The sequence below is a fragment of the Pempheris klunzingeri genome, chromosome 8, assembly GCF_042242105.1.
Source record: "Pempheris klunzingeri isolate RE-2024b chromosome 8, fPemKlu1.hap1, whole genome shotgun sequence".
In the NCBI taxonomy this organism is placed as follows: Eukaryota; Metazoa; Chordata; class Actinopteri; order Acropomatiformes; family Pempheridae; genus Pempheris; species Pempheris klunzingeri.
In genome coordinates this window covers 23621693-23642784 of record NC_092019.1, presented here as the reverse complement: position 1 = coordinate 23642784, position 21092 = coordinate 23621693, and the positions used below count along the sequence as shown (strand labels likewise).

Here is a 21092-nt window from a genome sequence, read left to right as displayed (position 1 = left end):
CACCAGCTTGACATAAGAATAATAACATTTCATACAACACATCTAAGTGTTTTTGAGCATAGCAACGCTGGAGCCATGCGTGGGTGTAATCTACTCTCCTGTGTGTGTGTGTGTGTGTGTGTGTGTGAGATGGTTGCATGCATGAACGTGCGTGTATACTTGTGTTTAGCCAGCTTACCTTTATTTTTCCTCACCTGAGCCTAAACAAGTGTGATTGTGTTGTGTTCCCGACACTGCAGCCCCGGAGGGAAGACTGTAACAGCGTAAGGCCCGAGGACTGGAATCCCCGAATCCCTGTGGGCATTTCCCCTGTGAGCAAATAACTCCACCCACCTCACCTCACCACTTCCACCACCTCCAGTCTGAATGCACACACCCAACAGTCATTTTTATTTCACAACATTAATAGGAGCATCGTGTGAATTTAACTTTCAAGTGCAAGGCTGATATTTACATTTTGATCTGTTTTTGTTTGAAAAATTGTCAAAATATATGTAGAATAGTCGCACTGCATCATTTTACACTATATAAAGCTCAACATTTCATAAGTACATCTGGGTCAAATAAAGCTTTTGTTTGTGTATATTTCAGCCTAATTTGATATCAAAAAGTCTGGAAAGATAATTTTATTGCACATTACAAAACACAGATGCAACGTATTTTGGATATCAGCCGTCACACATGATGAATATTCATACAGTGACCCAGTCCAGGCACACTACCAAAATCTGTTAAATACAAAAAAAATGTTCAATATCTGATATCAGAGTTTTAAATGGAAAATGGGTATGAGTTTTAGCATTTCTTTATTTCTTCGCATCTGATCTCTTTTAACCAGGTGAAACCATCGCCTCTGCCCTGTGAGTGGAATGGCAAAACGGAGAACTGCATCCTCAACATCAACTCCACCATCTACGACGAGATCCAGCAGGAGATGAAGAGGGCCAAAGTTTCCCAGGCTCTGTTCGCAAAGGTGGCTGCCTCCAAGAGCCAGGTACTGGAACACATGCTTAGCACCTCTATGAATAAACACAGAGGGAGAAGGTTTGCTACTCTGATGCTGATATAGATATTTAGGGTTTTTTTTTTCATTGCCTTCCTCCAGAAAACTTAATTCACACAAAATTTGAAGAACTTTGTGCTTTATCCACCACTGAAGCCACAAAAAAATCATGAAACAAGGTTTTTATTCTGTAGACAAAATCTAGTCTGTGAAAGTCTTCCCCCTCTATTGGTTAAAAGGCAGCTCAATGTATAAAAGCTGTTAATCATTTCACAAGGTCTCACCAAGTAAAGAAGCTTTTACAGCAGTACTGATGTGCAATAAATCCAAACCTGAAATTCTAGAACTGCTTATATACTCGTTCAAAGAGTCCCCCCCCCCCCACGCACACACACACACACACACACACGGCTGTAAAAGATCCTTCAGCTTTGAAGCAGTCCTGTCGATGTCCAAATGAGCCAATCCTTGACCTGAGGAGCACCGGGTGCACACAGACTCTTAACACACACATAAATACACTCGTGCAAACTTCCACACCCAGTCTATACAGAGAACATAAAAAAGATGATCATATAAACTGAATATTTAACGCTACATGCACATGTCATCATACAGTTGAACTCCATCGACACTTCCTTCAGTGCACCACTGCGACATTATCAGCGTAATGACACATGTCCTCTTCAGTGTAAGTTTGGAGTTAAGCAGTCAACACTGTTTGAACACCAAACAAGCCTGTTTATATTAGCTCCGCTCAGTAAGACGATGGGGCCCCAGTTATCTTCTCCCAGAGAGCAGGGTGCTCACACAATACAGGCTTGTGTGTGTTGGAAACAAGGAGGAAAGACACACGACCAGTTTAACTCTTTACTAAAAGTAATTTAAAAAATGGAGCACTAAAGAGTTATTATTAAAGGTTTTCATGTGTCTTTCCGAGGCAGAGTTGGGAAGATTTCCACAATTGTGCCTGATGAAGAAGATGGGGGGAGAAATAGATCACCAAGGGCGGAATAATCTAGAAATATCTGCGAAGGCTTTATTTTTTTCTTGCTGATTAGGATGATTATACCCTCAGATAGCTTTGTTTTACCAAATTGCAGTTTGATGCACAAACCACTGTTTTTGTTAAGGAGTTCAAAGACTCCTTGGAAGGATGGAGAAAGAGAAAGGGGGAGAGCGAGGCGGTCGCAGCATTAACTCGAACATGTCTCTGTCTGCTCAAAGGGAGGCTTGTCTGGGAACAGGTTTCCACTGTGCCTTCTCCACCTCACTCCCATCTTTCTGTCTTGCCCCTCTACCTCTCTCGTTCCCCCGATTTCTGCCTCTCTTTCACGTTCCATTCATGGCAGGCGGGTGTGAATGTGAATTGAGCAGCAGATAAGAAGTGTGCTAATTATGCCTGTGAAAAGGGGCCTGGGAGAGCACTTATCTCTGGCTCCATCTCATAATGGGCGCTCCCCGGGCAGCTGGTCTCCCCCCTTACTACCCAGCCGGCATTGCCACAGCTACCAACACCGCCAGGCCAGGCCTGCTCCTCCCCATCAGGACCCTGAACCCTAAAAATCTGATGCCAGCACCCAGCTTTCAATGGTCATGTCCAAAAAAATCCTGTACTATCCAGCATTTGTCTTATTTCTTTTTTGGGCCTTTTTGATTTTGCTTCCCAGAATTCACATGACAACATGGGGAGGTTTTCCTGTGATGTTGTGTCTTTTGTCCCTTCCAGACATTGGAGCTGTAGGATTTCCATGTTCTATTTCATTGAAAGCAGTAGAGCTGCAACAATTGCTAGTCAATTAATCAATTAGTTGATGAACAGAAAATGAATCTGAAGGTTTCAGTCAATAATTACATTTGCTGAACCACTTTACAACCAAACATCACATTTGCTGATTCACGCCTCTTAAATGTGAGTATTTGTGGCTGATCTCATTGTTTCCCATTTGCTGTGCTATGTCATTGTAAACTGAATATGTTTGGTTTTTGGACTGTCGGCCAGACAATAAGAGAATATGACACCTGGTCCTCAAATGATCGGCATTTTTCACAATTTTCTGACGTTCTGTCGGCCAATTGATTAATCGCAAAGGGTATTGGCAGATCAATTGATAATGAAAATAGCTGTTAGTTGCAACCCCAGCAGTGATTTCCTCTGTTCTCACTATGAACTACTATCCATAAAACACACATGCTGTCGGGTCTGACATGGGTGAATGATGCTGGTTTAAAGATATCAGATTGTGTTTGTAGCTTGTTCCCAGAATATGGACTCGCTGCTCAGATTAGATTCTCATCTCGACATATTCCAAAAAAGCCACTGGTGCCACTGCGGAATTGAACAAATGACTACTTAATGTGACCACGGAATTTTTGTTGGGAAAGGACATTTTCTCTAGGATACAGGGTGTAGAGTAAGTCTGTTAATTGTTCATGAGCGTACCACAGTGCATAAGTGTACCATAGTGTGAATAAGTCAGCCATGAAGAATGGCTAAATGTATATTTAAATGGCACGTTGTAAACGACAGCTGAAGTCCAGAGAGGTTTGCAGCTTTGCAAGAGGAAAATAACCGCCATCTAAGCCTTGAGTAGAATACCACGCCAGCAGAGACTGCTGCTACTGAGGTTGGGAGTGCAGTGTGGATGTGGTTGGTGATGAGGATGGAGGATGGGCTGGACTGGCAGGATGCCCATATGGGGTCCAGGGAAATAATCGTGGGGGGAGGGTGGGGAAGAGGCCTCATTGCTGAGGCTGGCACCGTCCTGTCAGCTTGGTGTGCAGTTCAACCTCTGCCTCTTCAGCTCAGCTTAGGATTTCCCAGCATGCTTATGCAAGCACAGGATCAGGTGACCAGGATCCGTTGGTATCAGTCCCATACAGTATATGTGTGAGTGCGAGTGCACCTTGTAGTGTTTCTTAGTGTATTCGTGTACAGCACATGGGTCGAGTCACAGAGAGACAGGTGATACAGCTGAGAAGAGAGGCAGAGGAGCAGAGGAGATCTGAGAGGAGAGAAATAAGAGATGCAGAGTTGAGGGAGGTCATGAGTATTACTGGTCCCTGGGGTAGAAAAGGAGTAAAGAGGAGTCTATGCTTATGCAGTGTATACACTGTACATAGATGTTAGCCCCTCTGAGCATCAAATATGGTTTTATGTGCAGGCCGATTTTGAATGTGTGTGTTTGTGTCAATGTGTGCTGGGGGGGGGGGGGGTCTGGAACACAGCCATCCTGTCCTCTCTTAGGGCTCGTAACCACAGCAGGCCGCTGCCACCCCTCAACTGCCCACCCTCCCTCACACATTCAATGTTGCATTTCAATCACTCTTTTACTGCCCCATATTCAGAGTAGTAACTATAGAGCAGTGAATCTAACCCGAGCCATAGTACTTTATCAGATTAATGGTCGCCATTCACTTCAAGTCTGGAAATACATATTTTTTTTAAGTAATCTATGCAGCAATTCTGATTTATTAGGACAGATATTAAGTTTCCTCTTTGATAAAATCAGAATCGTTACTCATGATCCATTCCTTAATGATTCAAACTGATCAAATGCTCCATCTTCATTTCGCTTCAAGAGATGTCAGATTTGGAGAAAACATCAGCGTGCCGCTGGTTCAAATCCAGCGCCGGCGATGCCAGAAGCAGCCATATTCGCCCAAACGGCCCTTTTCACTTTAGCCTGCAGAGGTGCAAGCAATGGTCTGGATAGCCTGGAGTTGATGTCAATATTATGAACTGGCTCAGTCGGGCTGAGGCGCTATCGAGCGAGCCACTGTACTTTGTTTTCATTCACGTCAACAGGGGAGGCTTGCTGTGTTGGCTAGCTTGGCAGAGAGGGCGGCTAATGTTCAGTTGAGCAATGGGAGGTTAGCTGAGGGTGGGGTGAACTGGGTTGGGGGCAATCCTTTGACACGACTTTTATGTTTAAACATCCCTGACACTTCCTGAGAGGAATTGCGCAACGGATAGAATCAGAGTCCCTGCTGTCATAAAACAAGCACCCTGGGAGCCCCGAGCTCTGCGGCGCTCAAAGCCCTCCGACTCCTCAATGACCAGCAGAGTACAGAACGCAGCCACCACCACCAACACCGCCCTCTCTCCCCATCTCTCTTTCTCTCTCTGCCTCTCTCTCCCTCACTCATTCTCCCCTGGAAGAGGCTACGCTAATTAGCCAGGCTCTAATGAGACAGAATGGCACTGATCTGGTCCGCCGCTGCGCCACCGGGGGGGCCAGGCGGGGGGGCTGGTGCAGTAGGGGGGAGAGGGGCGAGCGAGGGGGGAGGTTGGTGTATGCCATCTGTCACCCCGCACCCGCCTGGCACGGCAGTCCCTGGAGTAGAAGGTGGGGGGGTGGTGACGGTGGGGCGGGGGAGTGAGCGCCTTGTTGGTCTGGAGAGGTGGGGGAGTGGGTGGAGGAGGGTGGTGGCGGGTGGGGACGCTGATTCGAGTAGGAAGGGAGGGTGACGGAATAACTGGAACTGCTTCCATCATGTTGGGAAAATGACTAATTTCCTGTCAGGGGTTGAATCTGCTTGGTGGTGGTGCATGTTTCATGGGGGCTTGAACGCTTTTCTTAGCTTTAATCTCAGATATTACGCACATGAGCGCCCCGACCAGACTACAGCAGCCCGACGACACACACACACACACACACACACACACACACACACACACACACCACTTCTATAACCCAGCTCTGTCCAATGGCTGCTTAACAAGAGGGGCAGATGGCTGACCTTTTGGGTGTCTGTTTCTAGATTGTGACCGTTCAGAGGTTTGTCTGTTAGTGAGAAGCCACTTGGGGTCCGTGCGTTAGAAGTCATGTTTTGCATGAAGAGTTGTATACAAATGGCAGTAAATGACATCCAGTAATAGTAATAGTAATTCACCCAGCGAAGATGTTATCAGATCCTTTTTAATATCAGGGACTGCTAGGGGCTGTGTGTTGGAGTGGTACACTGAAACTTTGCTCCACTTTTCACAAGTTTTTCTTACTGTGCTACAGCGTCAAGATTTTGTTTTTTTTTGTGGACTCACAATTGTCCACACCTCTCTTTCCCTCAAATTAGGCATATCAGAGTGAGCATATTACAACCCCGAGGGAGGTAAAAGGGCCGTGACTGTTTATTAATTGATTTATTTATTTATCTCTTGTGCCTGCTTGGTTATTAGGTTGCCATGGGAAACAGGCTAGGCCAGATCCTCTCTATTATTAAAGACACAATTTCTTGAACTGGAGACCCAGCTGTCTGAATAATTAATTTAGCGAATGAATTATCTTGCAAACGGTAAGACTTCCCCTCCCTCTGAAATGAGCCTATCTCTTATTGTTTAATGGGCAGTGGAATTCCCACCAGCCTGTTTTCTTCTTACTGCCCGTTTCACCGAACCCTCCTCCTCGTTGCACGAGCTCGGGGTCTCACTGAGCATGCCCAGAGCACTTTGTGTCTCTCCTGCCATCTCTCTCACTTACGCCTTACATGCCACCTCTCACCCCATCTGTCTCCAATTGCGCAACCCACCCCCTCCTCCTCGCCTGCCTCCTACCCTGCCGTCCAAAGTAAGACTGTGCCCTGACTGTCAGGACTCCCAATTGTGTCCTCACCATCACCTCTGATGCATTATGATATGACGAATGTTTTCTAGTGCGGAGCAGGTGTTAGCCAGTTTGCTTCTTAACTGAATTAGCACTTTTCTAATAGTTCACCAGCCCTCTCTCAACAAATAGTTCACTTTTTAGGTCTAACAAGTGCTTATCCTACTAGCCACATGTCTAACCTTACCAGTCCTCACCCTCAGCTAGCTTGTTGGCAAATACTACGCTTGTCCCAGTGACAGGTACAGTGTTTTGCTAGCTCTTTCTTCCCTCCAAATGTTCGCTAGCTAACCCTCTCCCACTGTCTCCACTTCTCCTGACAGACCACACAGGGCTTGTTCTGAGGCCCATTCTCACTAATCTGATCAGGCAGGCAAATACGCCGGGAAAAGCGCTTTAATGATCCCCCTAATTACCTCAAGTCAATACCAACTGTATTATTAGACTCGGGGAAAATATTCCATTAGGGTGCCCCCCGTGGGAGTCCCCCCTGTGCACGCTGATGTCACGCGCTGCGCGCCCCCTACACTTGTAATTAATTTTATTTACACACTCAGGAATGCACAAGGTCGCACCTGCAGCCCGGAGCCGCCCGACTCGGCCCGCCTAATCAGATCTGTCATAATTATCATTCTGCATGCTTCTGACACACGCCGGGAAATATTTCAATTTAACTACAGCCACTAGCTCCGGCAGATGCAGTCTGAGAGAGAACGTGTGTGTCTGTACGAGTGCGCGCGCGTACAGGAGTGTGTGTGGCTGTGCGAGGGGGAATTGCATCGGGAGATATTAGGATCTATCCAAGTGCTCACGCTGCTGCTTGTGTGCACTTGGTTCTGCTGGCATTATTTGCTTTCTCTCTCTGTCTTTGACTGTCTCCCCTCTCTGTCCCTTCCTCTCTCTTTCTCCTCACTATTTTTACAATATACTGCGTGAAGCGAGCCTGAAGGAGGACATATAAGTTGCCCTCTCAGCCATGTACAGAGACACATTTGATTTCGGTGTTTACTTTGTTGCCGCTTGTATAAATATTCTATTTTGAGTTGAAGATGAATTTCCAAGTTGAACTGGACACACGGCCGTACCACTGAATAAACAACTGCATATGAGGACCTTCTGTTTGAGAACAGTTTTTTGGGATGAAAGTGTTTTCAGTTTCATTAGTAGTATCTGAAGTAAACTTGTAGGCCAATTAAGAGCACTTATTTAGCTGACATAGACAATTATCAGGTTCTCCGCTATTTCAATCCCTAATTCAATAAGATCAGTCATGATTTATCAGCTTAATTATGCTTTGATATTAGCAATTACACCCCAGCTTTGAATTAAAACTCAATCAAGCTCTTGTAATTGATGGAATCAGACTCCATGTAGGTGCTTTCTGTGTTTGTAATGTTGCTGCCGCTGTTGTTTATTTCTAGTTCATCTTCACTGTGTTTGTTGTCTTCTGTGCATTCATCCTCCATCTGCCTCAGCAGTATTGAACAGAACAGATTATAAACAAGAGGTAAATTTGTGGTAGGAGAACAGTGTTTGAACGTTCAGTGTGCTGTGCAGACTGCACTGGTACCCAAATATCAGCCCACGACCAGGCTAAACTAGATTATGGTGTAATTTCAACAATACTAATATTTGATACAAAAAGGCACAACGGCACTGTAGCATCGTCTGTGACTCAGTTTTCAGCCATTTTGTACACATAAACAGTCTGAGGTGCTTTAGTGGACAAAGAGAACACAATTTCATTAAAGTGTGATACAGACGGATATTTAAAGTGAATTTTATTACATTTTTGAGATAAAATATGTTGCCTGCAAATGTTTTGTCAGTACTGCCTACAAATAATGAACTTATTAAAACATCCTTGCGGTCTGTTTAGTAAATATTCATATTTAATATGTTCTCTTGTAGGTTTTCGACTATTTAACATTTATCTTACTCAGAATCCAACACAAGTAGGCTGTGGTTGGAACGGGGAACTCCCAGCTTATGTTACTGTCACTAAGTTGCGTGCTGTTGTGTATAAAGAAGAACTTGTGGAAAAAAACAAGACGTGCAGTTAAAAAAAAAAAAAAAACACTGTAACCACACAGATGTTTAATGTTCTCCATTTTAGATGGACTGGTCATTTGCCTTCGGCTATTCTTTATGCTCCATCTGCCTCTATTTGGTTGCTCGAAAATTCCCTGCACACTTTATTAGTTCGGCAGCCATGACGTAAACTGCCACACAGAACTGGTCGGTATTGTTTCTGGGAGCAAGCGCTGACACAGAGGGCCATTTCCTGCATAGTCATGCCTTGCCTCCACAATGTGTGCGGTGTTAGCTGTCAGTCTGTTATTGTTGCGAACTCACTTATTGTATCTGGAGAGGTCGCAACCCCTCTTCAGAAAACGTTGACTGTTTGGCTAAGACTTCTCCATGTCGCAGCTCGAATAGAGATTAATTGTTTGGCATGTATGATTCAGACTGGCAAATTTCTCTCCTAAAGCTCAGCCACTGACATCCTCACAAAAGAGGATAGTGACACAATCTGGCAACCGCAATCTGGAAAGCATCCACTCTGACAAGACATCAGAGTCATATCAACGTGATTTAATAACAAAGAGAGATTTTTTTTTTAAAGGCAAGTTTCAAATGATTTAGATGACTCAGTTTTTAATCCTCAAAAGCCTCCCCTAAGAGAGAAGCAGCCCCATGGTTGGTACATATGAGAACTAGAAATTTCATCATCTATTACTGCGTTCGCGAATCCAACCATCCTTAGGGCCTATCTGTCATTTCCAAACGATGTCTGTTTGATCTGTCTGTTGCCTCCATATGAATGCTCAGGACCAGTGTGTGAATTAGAATCAGATGGCGAGGTTATTAAAAATGATGCAGAGGTAAATAAAAATGTAGCTTAACTCTAAATTCCACTCTTTGATCGCCATATGGTGAAAAGCCTTATGGTATCAACAAAGTAGTATATTTTTAGAAAAAAATCCATTTCCTTTATCTGTATGTGATTTTTTTTTTTTTTTTTTTTTCTTCACACCCGTGTGAATTTTTTAACGACTTTGTTTGCTCGCTTCTGTCGAGTGCTCTTTTCTGTCGGCCAGTCATGTATCTGATGATGAAAATGGTTAGAGGTGAGCTGGTGGGTCCCTAGTTTAGATTCCCTGAATTGTTGGGACCGAGCAAGGGTGTATTTATGCTTCTGCATTGAACTGTTTTAGCCCCGACGGGGTCCTCCTTAAGAACGCAACGACATGTCGGGAGATAGAGGCTACGTAGAGACTGCATTAGAAATACAACACGGGGCATGTTGGGGAAAAAAGGCTCAGTAATCTTCTTTCCACTAATGCAAGAACAAAGCCATTTCCAGTGCAAACCTTCTGAAAGACTGCAAACACGATTACTTTGCGTATGTAATGAATGCACAGTTCAGTAATCTTCTCCTTTCCTATACCGAGACAAATTTGTATGTTGAGATCTTGCTAGCAGTCATTTTTAGTGCAAACCTTGCGCTTGCCGTGATCATCTCCTTATCGCACTCAATGAGAGTATAAACATGATTACTTTGGGTATGTAATGAATACACAACATAACCATCGTTATTCAGCTAGTGTTGCAGTGAGGCTATGATAATAATCAATGGGTTAAATCCCACTTTGAACCATGAATTAATTCCTGCCCTGCAAGCAGTGATGGTGGGACCACCAGAACACCTCCACAGAGGAGCATACATTTGTATTGGCTCTTGTCCTTTCGTTGGAGGACTAAACTGACTTCCTTGGGGATTTTAGGCCTTTGCCCAGCTTGACCCACTATCTAATGGCACCAAAATCATCTCTGTTCGTTGTTATTGGTTCATTTCAGTGCTCATGTTATCCCTGTGACGTACAGTGTATAAGGGAACTGCTGCATAGCATGTGGAGCAACTGTCACCGACTATAGAGGTTAAAGAAGACATTGAATAAAGACAACAAATAAGACTTTCTGATGTCATGGTTGGTCTATGAGCAAGGCGCAGTGTGTTCTCCATTATGTTTTTTAGCACACTGTTGCCGTCCTTCTAATTGCCATTGCAGTTCAAATAAGGCCACTGACCCTATTTCCGTTGCCCTGTCTTCCTCCTACTATGCCAAAGATTATTTGTACAGTCACTCCGAGCTGTTCTATTTGCATATAAAGACTTATTCTTCCCCAAAAAAATCTGGTCCTGAATTGTGCAGTCAATTATTGCTTATTGTTGCGGGAGATTCGCATATGCCCGAGCATCAGGAACATTTCAACACTCCACTGTCGTCAGCAGATGGGCGTCCACCATGCCGTAATGTTTTTACAACACAGCACACGTTACCTTGCGGGGCGAACACGCACGTGCAGTCGCCAGTTAGGCTTGCTCAGGGAGGAGAAGCATGTTATCGGCTGCATTTATCTGCATAGTGTTGTCTGCCAGTGCTGGGCCTCTGCCAGGTTCAAGGAGGAGGAAAAACAATAATGCATTGTCTTCCCTCACTTTTAGCTCTCTCCCTTGTTCAGACACAGAAGAGGTTTGTCTGGCTGCCTCCGAAACAGTCCTGTCCTCCAACCAGCCAGCCACAACAATGGTGACAATCATTTCTTCATCTGTGATTTTTGGCCTTTTTTGTCCAAATGGCCCAAATCTAAATGTGCTCGATATAGTCGCACACTCTGCCGGTTATTGGGGTTGAAACTGAGGCATTATTTTTGGTCACGCAGTAATCAGAGGAAGGGTGGGTGGGGGGGGGCTCAAATGGCAAATTGATGGACATCTGTTGGCTTATTTTATTTATTTATTTTTGCAGTGGCCGAGGTCAGCCTGATGGGACTGATAACAAGCAAACGAGATTAGAGGAAAGGTGTTGGCCTGGCCGTGTGACAGACCTCTGTCTGTCTATCGGTCTGTCTATCTGTCTGTCTGTCCGTCGATCTGTCTGTCTGTGTCACAGCAAAGCCAGTTAGTGTTTCTCTGAGCTTCCATGTTGGGGGTGTTTGCAGTGGTAGTTTGGTGGTGAATTGGTGGGTGGTTTGGGCGGTGAATACCATGCTGTTCTCTGACAGAGCAGTCCTATGCTCTTATTGGCAGCTTGTGACTGCAGCACTCACATACACGGTGAACCACACTGCATAGCTGGGTGAATCTCACGCATGAATTCAACTATTGTGTTGCAAGGAAAATATTTTTATCAGAACACCCGGTTGCTATTTATACCAGGACTATACAATAGTGCGCTGAAGAGTTTATTACCCTTTTAATTTGGCACCTTATGACCCCAGAGCCCCATGAGCCTCTGGTCAGATCTGCGTCTGCTGTAAAACAAGAAAAGGCTGGTGCTTCTTGATTGCCAGTCCCATCGTTTGAAACTAATTAATAATTAAGCAACGGTGACCTAGAGGCAGCGGATTATTGTGCAATATTGTCGCAGGTGTGTGCCAACATAGCAAGATAATCCTATGCCTGTCAGTACTTATTGCTTCGATGAACCTGTTTGCAGCATCTGTGAGTTCAACTGAGAGATGTATTTAGCATCAAAATGAACTGTCTTTCTAGATCACTACTTTGTGGTGTGTGAGGTAGTCATGGTTGAGGAAAATGCATTGGTTTTCATCAGTGGGTCAATTGAGATTGTCAGTATTTGTTTTGGTAAAAATGTCCCTAAATGTCCTTTCTGAGCAGTTTTGTGAGGACGTCATCTTGTGATCTGCCAAATAAACAGCACTGCCATGGACCAACTGATGCCACCAGACCGTTTCTGACAGCATCACTATAAAACAGACCTGCTCGGAGTTGTAGAATATTTCTACCAGGCATAATACAGATAGATATAGTTAGTTTTAGTTTTATTGTGTCACCATCTTGTCAAATCATTTCTTAAGAAACATTAAATGTCCCATAGTGGTCTGAATTAGTGGTGCGAATGTATAGTCAGCAAAATGTTTTATTATCACTAAATCTCGCCAGTTATTTTCTCGACTAAATAATGAATTACTTTGTCTATAAAAGATCCAGATATTGGGGAAAAATCCTAAATCTCAGTGAGATGTAATTAGATTCTTTTGTTTTGTCCGACCAGCGGTTCAGAATTCAAAAACACATGCACCGACAGTGATATCAAATAGAGAAAATAGTTTTGGGCTGTGTCCTGTGTTTATAGAGCAAAACTATATGAAAACTATTTCTAATATGAGTGAAAGTCTGCTGTAAGTGATCATCAGCCATCCAGTCAGACTTTATTGGAAGCGTCCTCGGTCTGGTTCCTGTCCCTGATGTACTTGGCGACTTTGATGGTTGAACCGTGGCACGAGAACATTTCTTGACTGAACAAGAGTCGTTGTGGAACAGTGAGTACACACTGTTATCTGTGTTGGCCGCCAACTGGGCCCGTTCTGAACTACCTGTTCTGTTTATTTATAGAGAGCCCTTAATGATCTTCAACAAAACAGAGTACACTGGATTGAAGAGCCCTAGATTTTTTGTTTTCTGGACTGTGTTGGAACACTTTAGTGGCAGGGGCAGCAAGTTCCATGATCCAATCAAGAGCGGTTGGTGCTTGTCAGCTGCAGTGGAGAGGCTCAACAAATTACATTAAACAATAAAGAGGAAAACAGATTTGCTACAGTATGGTAATGTTGGACGGGAATGTTGAGCATAAAATCTTGTTAATTTGGTCATTCTAAGGAAACAATATTGATATATAGGTAAGTTTTACTCCAGATAAATTCCATGATGCTTTACATTTTAGAAAAAATAAGTTTTATGCGTATAGCATATCCCAGTTTATCTTCTTTTTAAAGTTTACAGACAACAAGGGAGTCAAGTCACTAACTTCTCTCTCTCTCTCTTTCTATTTCTCACCATCTCCATCTCTCTCCCCTCCCTTTATTCCCGCTGCCTCTGCCTGGCCTGTGGAAGCAATGCAATTAGACAAACACAAACAAAGCTCTTGAAACTGCCATGGAAAATGCTGACTGTCCATTGTCCACAGTGCTGGCCGGGTGCGGCACTAACTGCTGTTTGACGTACATCACATAAAAAATGTTTAGCAAATGTTCGCCTTTTTTTGCGCCGTGCGATTCTTCCCCTCAGCTCCGTCAATACGAGCTAAATGTCAGCCCAAAAAACTGTAGAAACTCGGGCGGCAAAGCAAAAAGCCACACAAACGAACATTCACACTTGTGAACTAATAAACTCTCTGTACTTTATTTCATCAAATGGACTTCCTGGCATTTAAATGGAGTTCACGTCGTGCCTTTGTTTGATTGGCTCTGCTACTTTGGGTTTAATCCTGCTGGTTTGGGGAGTGTTTGAGTTGGATTACTCCATCGTTGGGCCGGGGTACTGTTTCTCTGGCTTTGACAAGATGGTGTGTGGTGGTTTGTGTGTGTGTGTGTGTGTGTGTGTGTGTGTGTTCTTCCTCACTACCGAATCAGCTGAAACCACAGACAGCCCAACTGGAGCGCCGTCCAAATCCCTCTGCATGCAAATTAAAAACGCAACAATAAACGTGGCAAAGGAACAAGGTGGGCATGCAGGCTTTACGGCCCCCTCTACCAGCTCTCCTCCCTCTCTCTCTCTCTCTCCCTCTCCCTCTTTATGTCTCTCTCTTTTTCTCCCCCTTTCGGCTTCCTCCAAAACCCCTCCTGGGTTTGATGTGGCTTATGGGAGGAGTTGGAACAGGGGACAACCAAACTGCTGAGTTATCTCTTGCATGCAGTGTGGCGGCGTGGCTCTGCCCTCTGTGTGTGTGTGTGTGTGTGTGTGTGTGTGTGTGTGTGTGTGTGTGTGTGTGTCTGTGCGGACCAGCAGCGCGGTGTAATCCTGTGGAAATGAAAGGTGCTGCCGCGCACTGGCCGGGAGATTACAGCGCCGCTCTGTCACGCTGCCAGGACAGACTACCCGGCTGAGCGAGTAGCCCTGTGTAACACACACACACACACACACACACACACCTCGCTGCTCCTCTTTGACTCTGCGTCTCCTCCTCGCCGGTTTCACTCCCCGGCCGTCCCTCCTTCTTCATCCACTCTTGTCCCTTTACAGCTCTCTTGTAGATTCAGCACAGCTTCATCCCCCTCACTCGTCTTCTCTCCCACACAACACTACAGTTTGTTATTTCCCTTCACCCTTACTCACACACACACACACACACTCACACACACACACTGGCCTGCTGAGGTCTCACTCGTCACGTCTGAGCCTGGGAGTCCACGTCACTCAACCCCTGCAGAGCCCTTCTGTCTGTACTGTTTGTCACTCAGCTCGATGAACAAACACAGACACACAAGTGATTTACTTTAACTGGGAGAAATAGTTATTCATTGTATTTATTCCAAAATTATTGATCGAATCTTTCTGTAATCCCAATCCTGACCACAGTCAATCAAGTCTGGCCAATCTTTACTCCAATAAGTAATAATAAGGACAGAAAATAAAGATGACACTACATATTTTCAATTAAAAAATGAATTGTATGATAAAGATAATTTCACAATCGTATAAGACAAAGAACAGCAGCAAATAGTCACACATGAATACAAATATTTGATATAATTGATATATAATTATTACAGTAATTGATGTTCAAATTAACGAGTGAGGAGTTCCACTGTAACGTTTTACACATGCAAAACAAAATCACCGGCAACTTATTTTGATGTTTGTTTGCACACGTGTGTAATTCTGTGCAGTTCTGCAGCTTTTATCACACAAAACGACACATAAAACCACAAGTGAGTGAGTTCATGTTGCCTTTTATCTCTCACTAACGTGTCAGTCTCACATTAAATCTTTGAATCATCAAGGTCAGGCTCAGCGTGAACCCATTGTACTTGATCAAATAAAGCAGTTCGAATGGTAATTGTCCCTTCCTGTTCCTCAGCTCTGTCTTTCATGGCCCTCTGCTGGAGTGTTTCAAACATGGGACTCACTTGCTTTTCCCAAGGGTGCTACTCAACATGCGAGTGTGCGTTTCTCGTCACGTTAAATTGTTCCTTCCTGCTGTGTTGCTTGACCTTGGCTAATTCACATCTTCATCTTCGTCTGTGACAGAAAAGCTAACTGCAGGTGCAGCTGTCGCGAAACAATGAGGGCTCCTGTGTGCATTTCTTTTTACCTTTTTTATTTTGATTTATTTTAGTGCTGAAGAGAGTTTTAGCACAACAGTTTTCATTCATTTTAATTACTTAAATCATTTGAAATTAATAATCTGGTTTAGCACAATAAAACTGCTTGACTGTGTGAACTGGTTTCCATCCTCTTGGGGTGTAAATTAGTTTTTAACGCCTGTGAGTCCAAAATGAAAGTCATTTTTAACCTGCGCTCACATCAGAGTGTAAAGGTCACGTGTCACTGACCCTCTCCCTCTCCTCCATCCTTCCCTCAGGGCTGGCTCTGTGAGCTGCTGCGTTGGAAGGAGGATCCTTCTCCAGAGAACCGGACGCTCTGGGAGAACCTCTCCATGATCCGCCGCTTCCTGAGCCTCGCCCAGGTCGAACGTGACGCCATCTACGAGCAGGAGAGCAGCGCCGGGCAGCAGCAGCACCACAACGAGCGCCCGTCGCACCTGATGCACATCTCCAACGACCAGCTACAGGTGAGCATGATGCCCGTGCCCCGACGGGGCCCCTCTAGGCAAGGCACTGAGCCACAGCAGCTCAGGCATCACGCCTGTGTGGAACATCAGTTTGAACACTAAATGTTTTTATGATGGAGGCACACTCACAGCATAGTGTGTGTGTGTGTGTGTGTGTGTGTGTGGGATTTCATTTCAGTTTCTAATGGCTCACTAATAGTTTAGTAGTTTACATGTTTATAATAGTATTAGTTTATGTTATGTATATATACATATATGTGTGGTCATATCTAAATACCACATTCAAAGAAAATGTAAATAAAAATGAGCCGCAAACTCGATATGTTGATCTATAGACAGTAAAAGGGCAACTATGTTGACAACCAATTAATCACTAAAGTCATTTTTCAAACAAAACGCCGAACATTCGTTCGTTCCAGCTTCTCAAACTTGAGGATTTGCTTCGTTCTCTGTCTAGTGGGATCCTAAACCTGAACTAATAAACTGTGCTTACCGCATTTGCAGATTTTCCTACTTTTTTCCTACTTTTTGTGGAGTTATGAAGCTAGGCCATAAACAAAAGAAGTACGAAACATTAATTCATTCATTCAACCATCAGTCATTTTCCACACATTTGTAATAAACAACACTCTGCAGCTTTTATGAACTGTTGTTATAATTACAAACACAGCAACACTTAAAAGTTCCCACTCTTCAGTGAAAGCCTTTTTCAAAGATATCATTAGCTTGAACTTATTTAAGAGCTGCTTTATAAAAGACATCTGGCGGATGAATAGAAAATAATGCACAGGCTCGGTTAACGGTCGAAATATCTTAATGAAGTACAGTAATACTTCTGTTAAAGTCTGAGCCACAGCTGAGTGGTTGATTAGTTATTTGGTTACTTGGAGACATGGCCAGTGTTTCACAAAGGCTGTTATTTACTGGATATAAATAAGGTAATAGGATTTCTTTTACAAATGAGTTTCAGCAGCAGATATGGACTGAGGGAGTTTTGTGCATACTTAGCATGCAAACAGAAATGGTTGTAGATTGATGAAATAGGATTATTTCTGATTTAATGGTGCAGTTTCACACTGTCGATAAGAGACTAGTGCTTAAACATTTTGTGCCGGTCCCTCACTAACATGATACATTAGCCAAATTAGCTCACATTTGCTCAACAACAACTATCATAGCTCAGTATATTGGTACAGTAAAATCACATCTTTGGGTGCGTTTGTGCAGCTGGCAAACAGAATCCTTGCAAAGTGCTGTTTTGCAAACTTCATTATGAAACACCTATTCTACAGTGTCTGACTCAGAAATGAAAATAAAAGAGCACCCATTTTGCGGGGTCAATAGGGACCACGAGTTGCCCACTCACTCCCTCTCCAACCACACAATGAGACATTTTACGAGTAATGTGTCATGTGTTTACACTAACGGGATTCTGACGGCAGAGTGAAAGCCATCGATAGCATTCTCACACTGCAGCAAATCAGCCAGACCATCGCTACGTGGATTGTGCACAGGGAGCTTGTTTATCACTGCCTGGCAATAGAGCCTGATAAGCAGCACAGGCTATAATAGAGAGGGCAGTTTCCCACTGTGTGTAAGGCTGATTGTGTCTTTTGAGTGCGTGTGTGTGTGTGTGTGTGTGTGTGTGTTGCCATTGCCTCTACCCCCACAATGAGAGACACAATCTCCCACTACCAAAAAAAGGAAAAAAATCGTATCTGCAGAACTGATTACATTCAATAAGATATTACATGGAAAATTCCTTCAGCCAAGTGCCTGTTCTATCCACAGCGGGCCCATTTTTCCTCACAACTCAATTGATTTTAATGAAAGGCCTTATTAAGGCGCCGATAAGTGTTCACTGATAACATCCCCGTCTCCTTTCTCTTCCCCCGTTTTTCCCACTGCAGGCTCAGCCGCCCCAGTCACAGCAGCAGCACCAGTCCTCCCTGTCCCTCCAGCACCCCTCCCAACCCATTTTGTCCCAGCAGCCCTTGCAGCAATTGCAGCTCAACCCCGGCCCCCGGCTGCCGCCCCGCCAGCCCTCCACCGCTTCTCCAGCCGAGACAGAAGACGAGGGCAGCCGCGGAGGGAGCGTCAAGTCCCGCACCGGCGGAGGGAAGATCTCCCTGGAGGCTCTGGGCATCCTGCAGAGCTTCATCCAGGACGTGGGCCTGTATCCCGACGAGGAGGCCATCCACACCCTGTCGGCCCAGCTGGACCTGCCCAAGCTCACCATCATCAAGTTCTTCCAGAACCAGCGTTTCTACGTCAATCACCCAGCCAAGGCTCTGAAGGAGCCCAATAACAACAACAACAACAACAACAACAACAGCACCGCCACCACCAACACCAACACCAGCAGCAGCAGCAGCTCGGCCTTCGAGGAGGAGCTGACGGACTTCAGGGAGAGCGGAGAGCTGCTGAAGGAGCTGGACGAGAGCACGCAGACCAACAGCACCATCTTCTCCATCAAGATTGAAGAGCAGCTGGCCCGAGGCGCCGAGGCCCAGTCAGAGTTAGAACACGAGGCCAAGGAGTAGGACGCCCAACCACCCACCCCCCCCCCCGCCCGCCCGCCCCCCTCTGAACACGTACTGAGAGTTTTCTCGTGCACACACACAGACTGAGGACTGTGCTAAATGGAACGCTCCGGCCGACACAGAACCACCACACCGCAAATAAAGAAGAGAAGTGTTTTTATCAGTGCAGCGCCTGGACTGTATGAGGAGTGTTTCTATATATCAGATGCAGACTGACAGGCTATGTGAAGTGAGTGTTCACACACTGGAGAGCCCATTTCAGACTCAAGTACTACTTTTTGGATTTTGTAAAACTTGTATTATTCACTGTAAAGACTGATGCATCATTTAAATAATCTGCACAAAAAATTATTCTAAGTATGTTGCCGTGGATATTTGCTGACTGCACTCTATGTCTGTTGTTTTACACTGACTTACTTTATCTTTTTGAGCTACTGATTCTATTTAAAAAGAAAAAAAAGTCCCCCCTGGAGTTTGCTAGGACTTTGATAGGTGTTTACGTATGTGATGTTTAACTGGATTTTTTTAAAAAATAGCAAATGAAATCAAGGACCAAGTGGTTGACAAGGCCTTAATTATGAGGTATCGAGTCTGGAGCCTGCTGGCAGATTAGTTATTCTTTTAAAAAGCGCATAATGTGATTATGGATCACTCCACACTCTGGAACGCGATCACCCAGCCCAGGTGAATCTCCGAGAATAGCTCAGTCTTTACATATTATTTGTTAGGGAGGAAATATAAATATATATATATAGACATTATATTGTAACTGTAAAAAAATACAGTCTTAAAGAAACTATGCCAACAAATGCCTTGTACTATACGGCACTGCCGATGTTAGATTATTTTGCAAAACCTTTGTCACTGTAACTTTCTGAATTGCCACACAGTTAGAAATGTGAATTACACCATGTTTATGTTGTCCGACATTATTTATTTGCAGTTCATGCAGTGTTTCTGATGTAATTACTTTTTTTAAAAGTTTATGTTGCGTAGAGCTTTTTTTAAAAATTCCACCAATCTTTTTTCTATTTATAAATGTAATTTCGATGGGCAGTAAAAACAAAAAGTGTCTTAAACGTTTTAAATGGAGAAATGTGCTTTAAAGGTTGCCTATAAAAAGTGCTGTATGTCAACCAACTCATGCTACAAGCTTCACAATTAATGTTGTATGCAATTTTTACTATCATGCAAATAAGCTTAGGTAAAATGACTAACCTATAGAACACCTTAGAAAGAAAAACATATGCAATCTGTGTGAAAATCGATGTCTGCGACGTGTCTTCCTTTGGTTAACAATCCAACTCAAAAAGCTATTCCTGTATAAATATTCTGTATAAAAGTGTTTCTTTTTTATGAGTTTATTTCAATGAGAACACCAGTTATTTTGTTACGACTGACTGTTTTATAAGTGTTTCTCCGTTCCTTTCTGCAGAAATGTTCTAACTAGAAGTGGTTATTGATTGTTAATTACACAATTAAACTGTTTGTATTGTACCACAGATTTCTTGGCATTAACTTGACCAGACTCTTTTGACACCAGAGTGGGATTTTTCTCCTCTGCAAACGAGAGATGAAACGATGTGAATTGTTTTTAAATCCACTGCTAAGAGATATCAGCTCCCAGTTACTGACTCATTCAGCTGCAGTCACTGAACACATTATTTGTAATAACTGTAAATATCACATCTTATGAATCATTGTTTATTATTGTAAATATATTTGAAGTTTGTGCAAGAGCTCACCGTAAGAAATTGAAATCAACGTTCTGTCGTGCCTCTTCCTCTCAAACCCACTGTACCTGGGCTCTTCTACTGCTGAGTGTATCTGAAGCACCTGTGAAATCTGAAATAAATAAATGTTAGGTGTCAACACCTGTAATAGCTAAACCCTCTGCAGGGAGTTAAGATACAAAACGGCAGAGCTGTCCTGACCTCGCTGTGAACCCCAGGTGAGGCCAGGTGTGTGCACCTTTAGGAGACTACCCTCACCTGTTGACACGCTGCGATATGTGCCAGCCAGTCTTGGCCGGCGTCCCCTTGATGTTCTGCTCTTTTTTTTTTTCATGAATAAAAAAGCCAGAGTGTAACATTGTGTGTGTTCAGAGGAAGAGAAAATCGTATAAAACAGTTGGTGCAGAAGTGTCAGATCCTCTCTGGATGGGGGAGGGAGGGGGGGGGGGGTTGTCATCATTTGGTCAGAGGTGGAAGTCAGAAGGTGCACCGTCACATGTCAAGAGGTAAAAGTAAAATAAAAAACCCACACATGACGAAGTAAAGAGGCACCATTAAGCTTCATTATTTCCTGATTTTGACATTACAAGCGACTTAGTCGCTGACAA

The 21092-nt window shown here is 43.9% G+C and overlaps 1 protein-coding gene across 7 annotated transcripts in view; it reads left to right on the top strand.

Moving 5' to 3' along the window:
- satb1b (SATB homeobox 1b) overlaps positions 1-20840 on the top strand; it is a 60330-nt gene extending 39490 nt beyond the window's left edge. For all 7 annotated transcript variants that reach the window (XM_070835140.1, XM_070835141.1, XM_070835136.1 and 4 more), the window contains 4 exons: positions 240-311; positions 839-994; positions 15999-16208; positions 18119-20840. In XM_070835140.1, the coding sequence (XP_070691241.1) occupies positions 240-311; positions 839-994; positions 15999-16208; positions 18119-18751 (1071 nt within the window). In that variant the 3' untranslated portion in view covers positions 18752-20840. The remainder of the gene's footprint in view (positions 1-239; positions 312-838; positions 995-15998; positions 16209-18118) is intronic.
- The last annotated feature ends 252 nt before the right edge of the window (positions 20841-21092 follow it).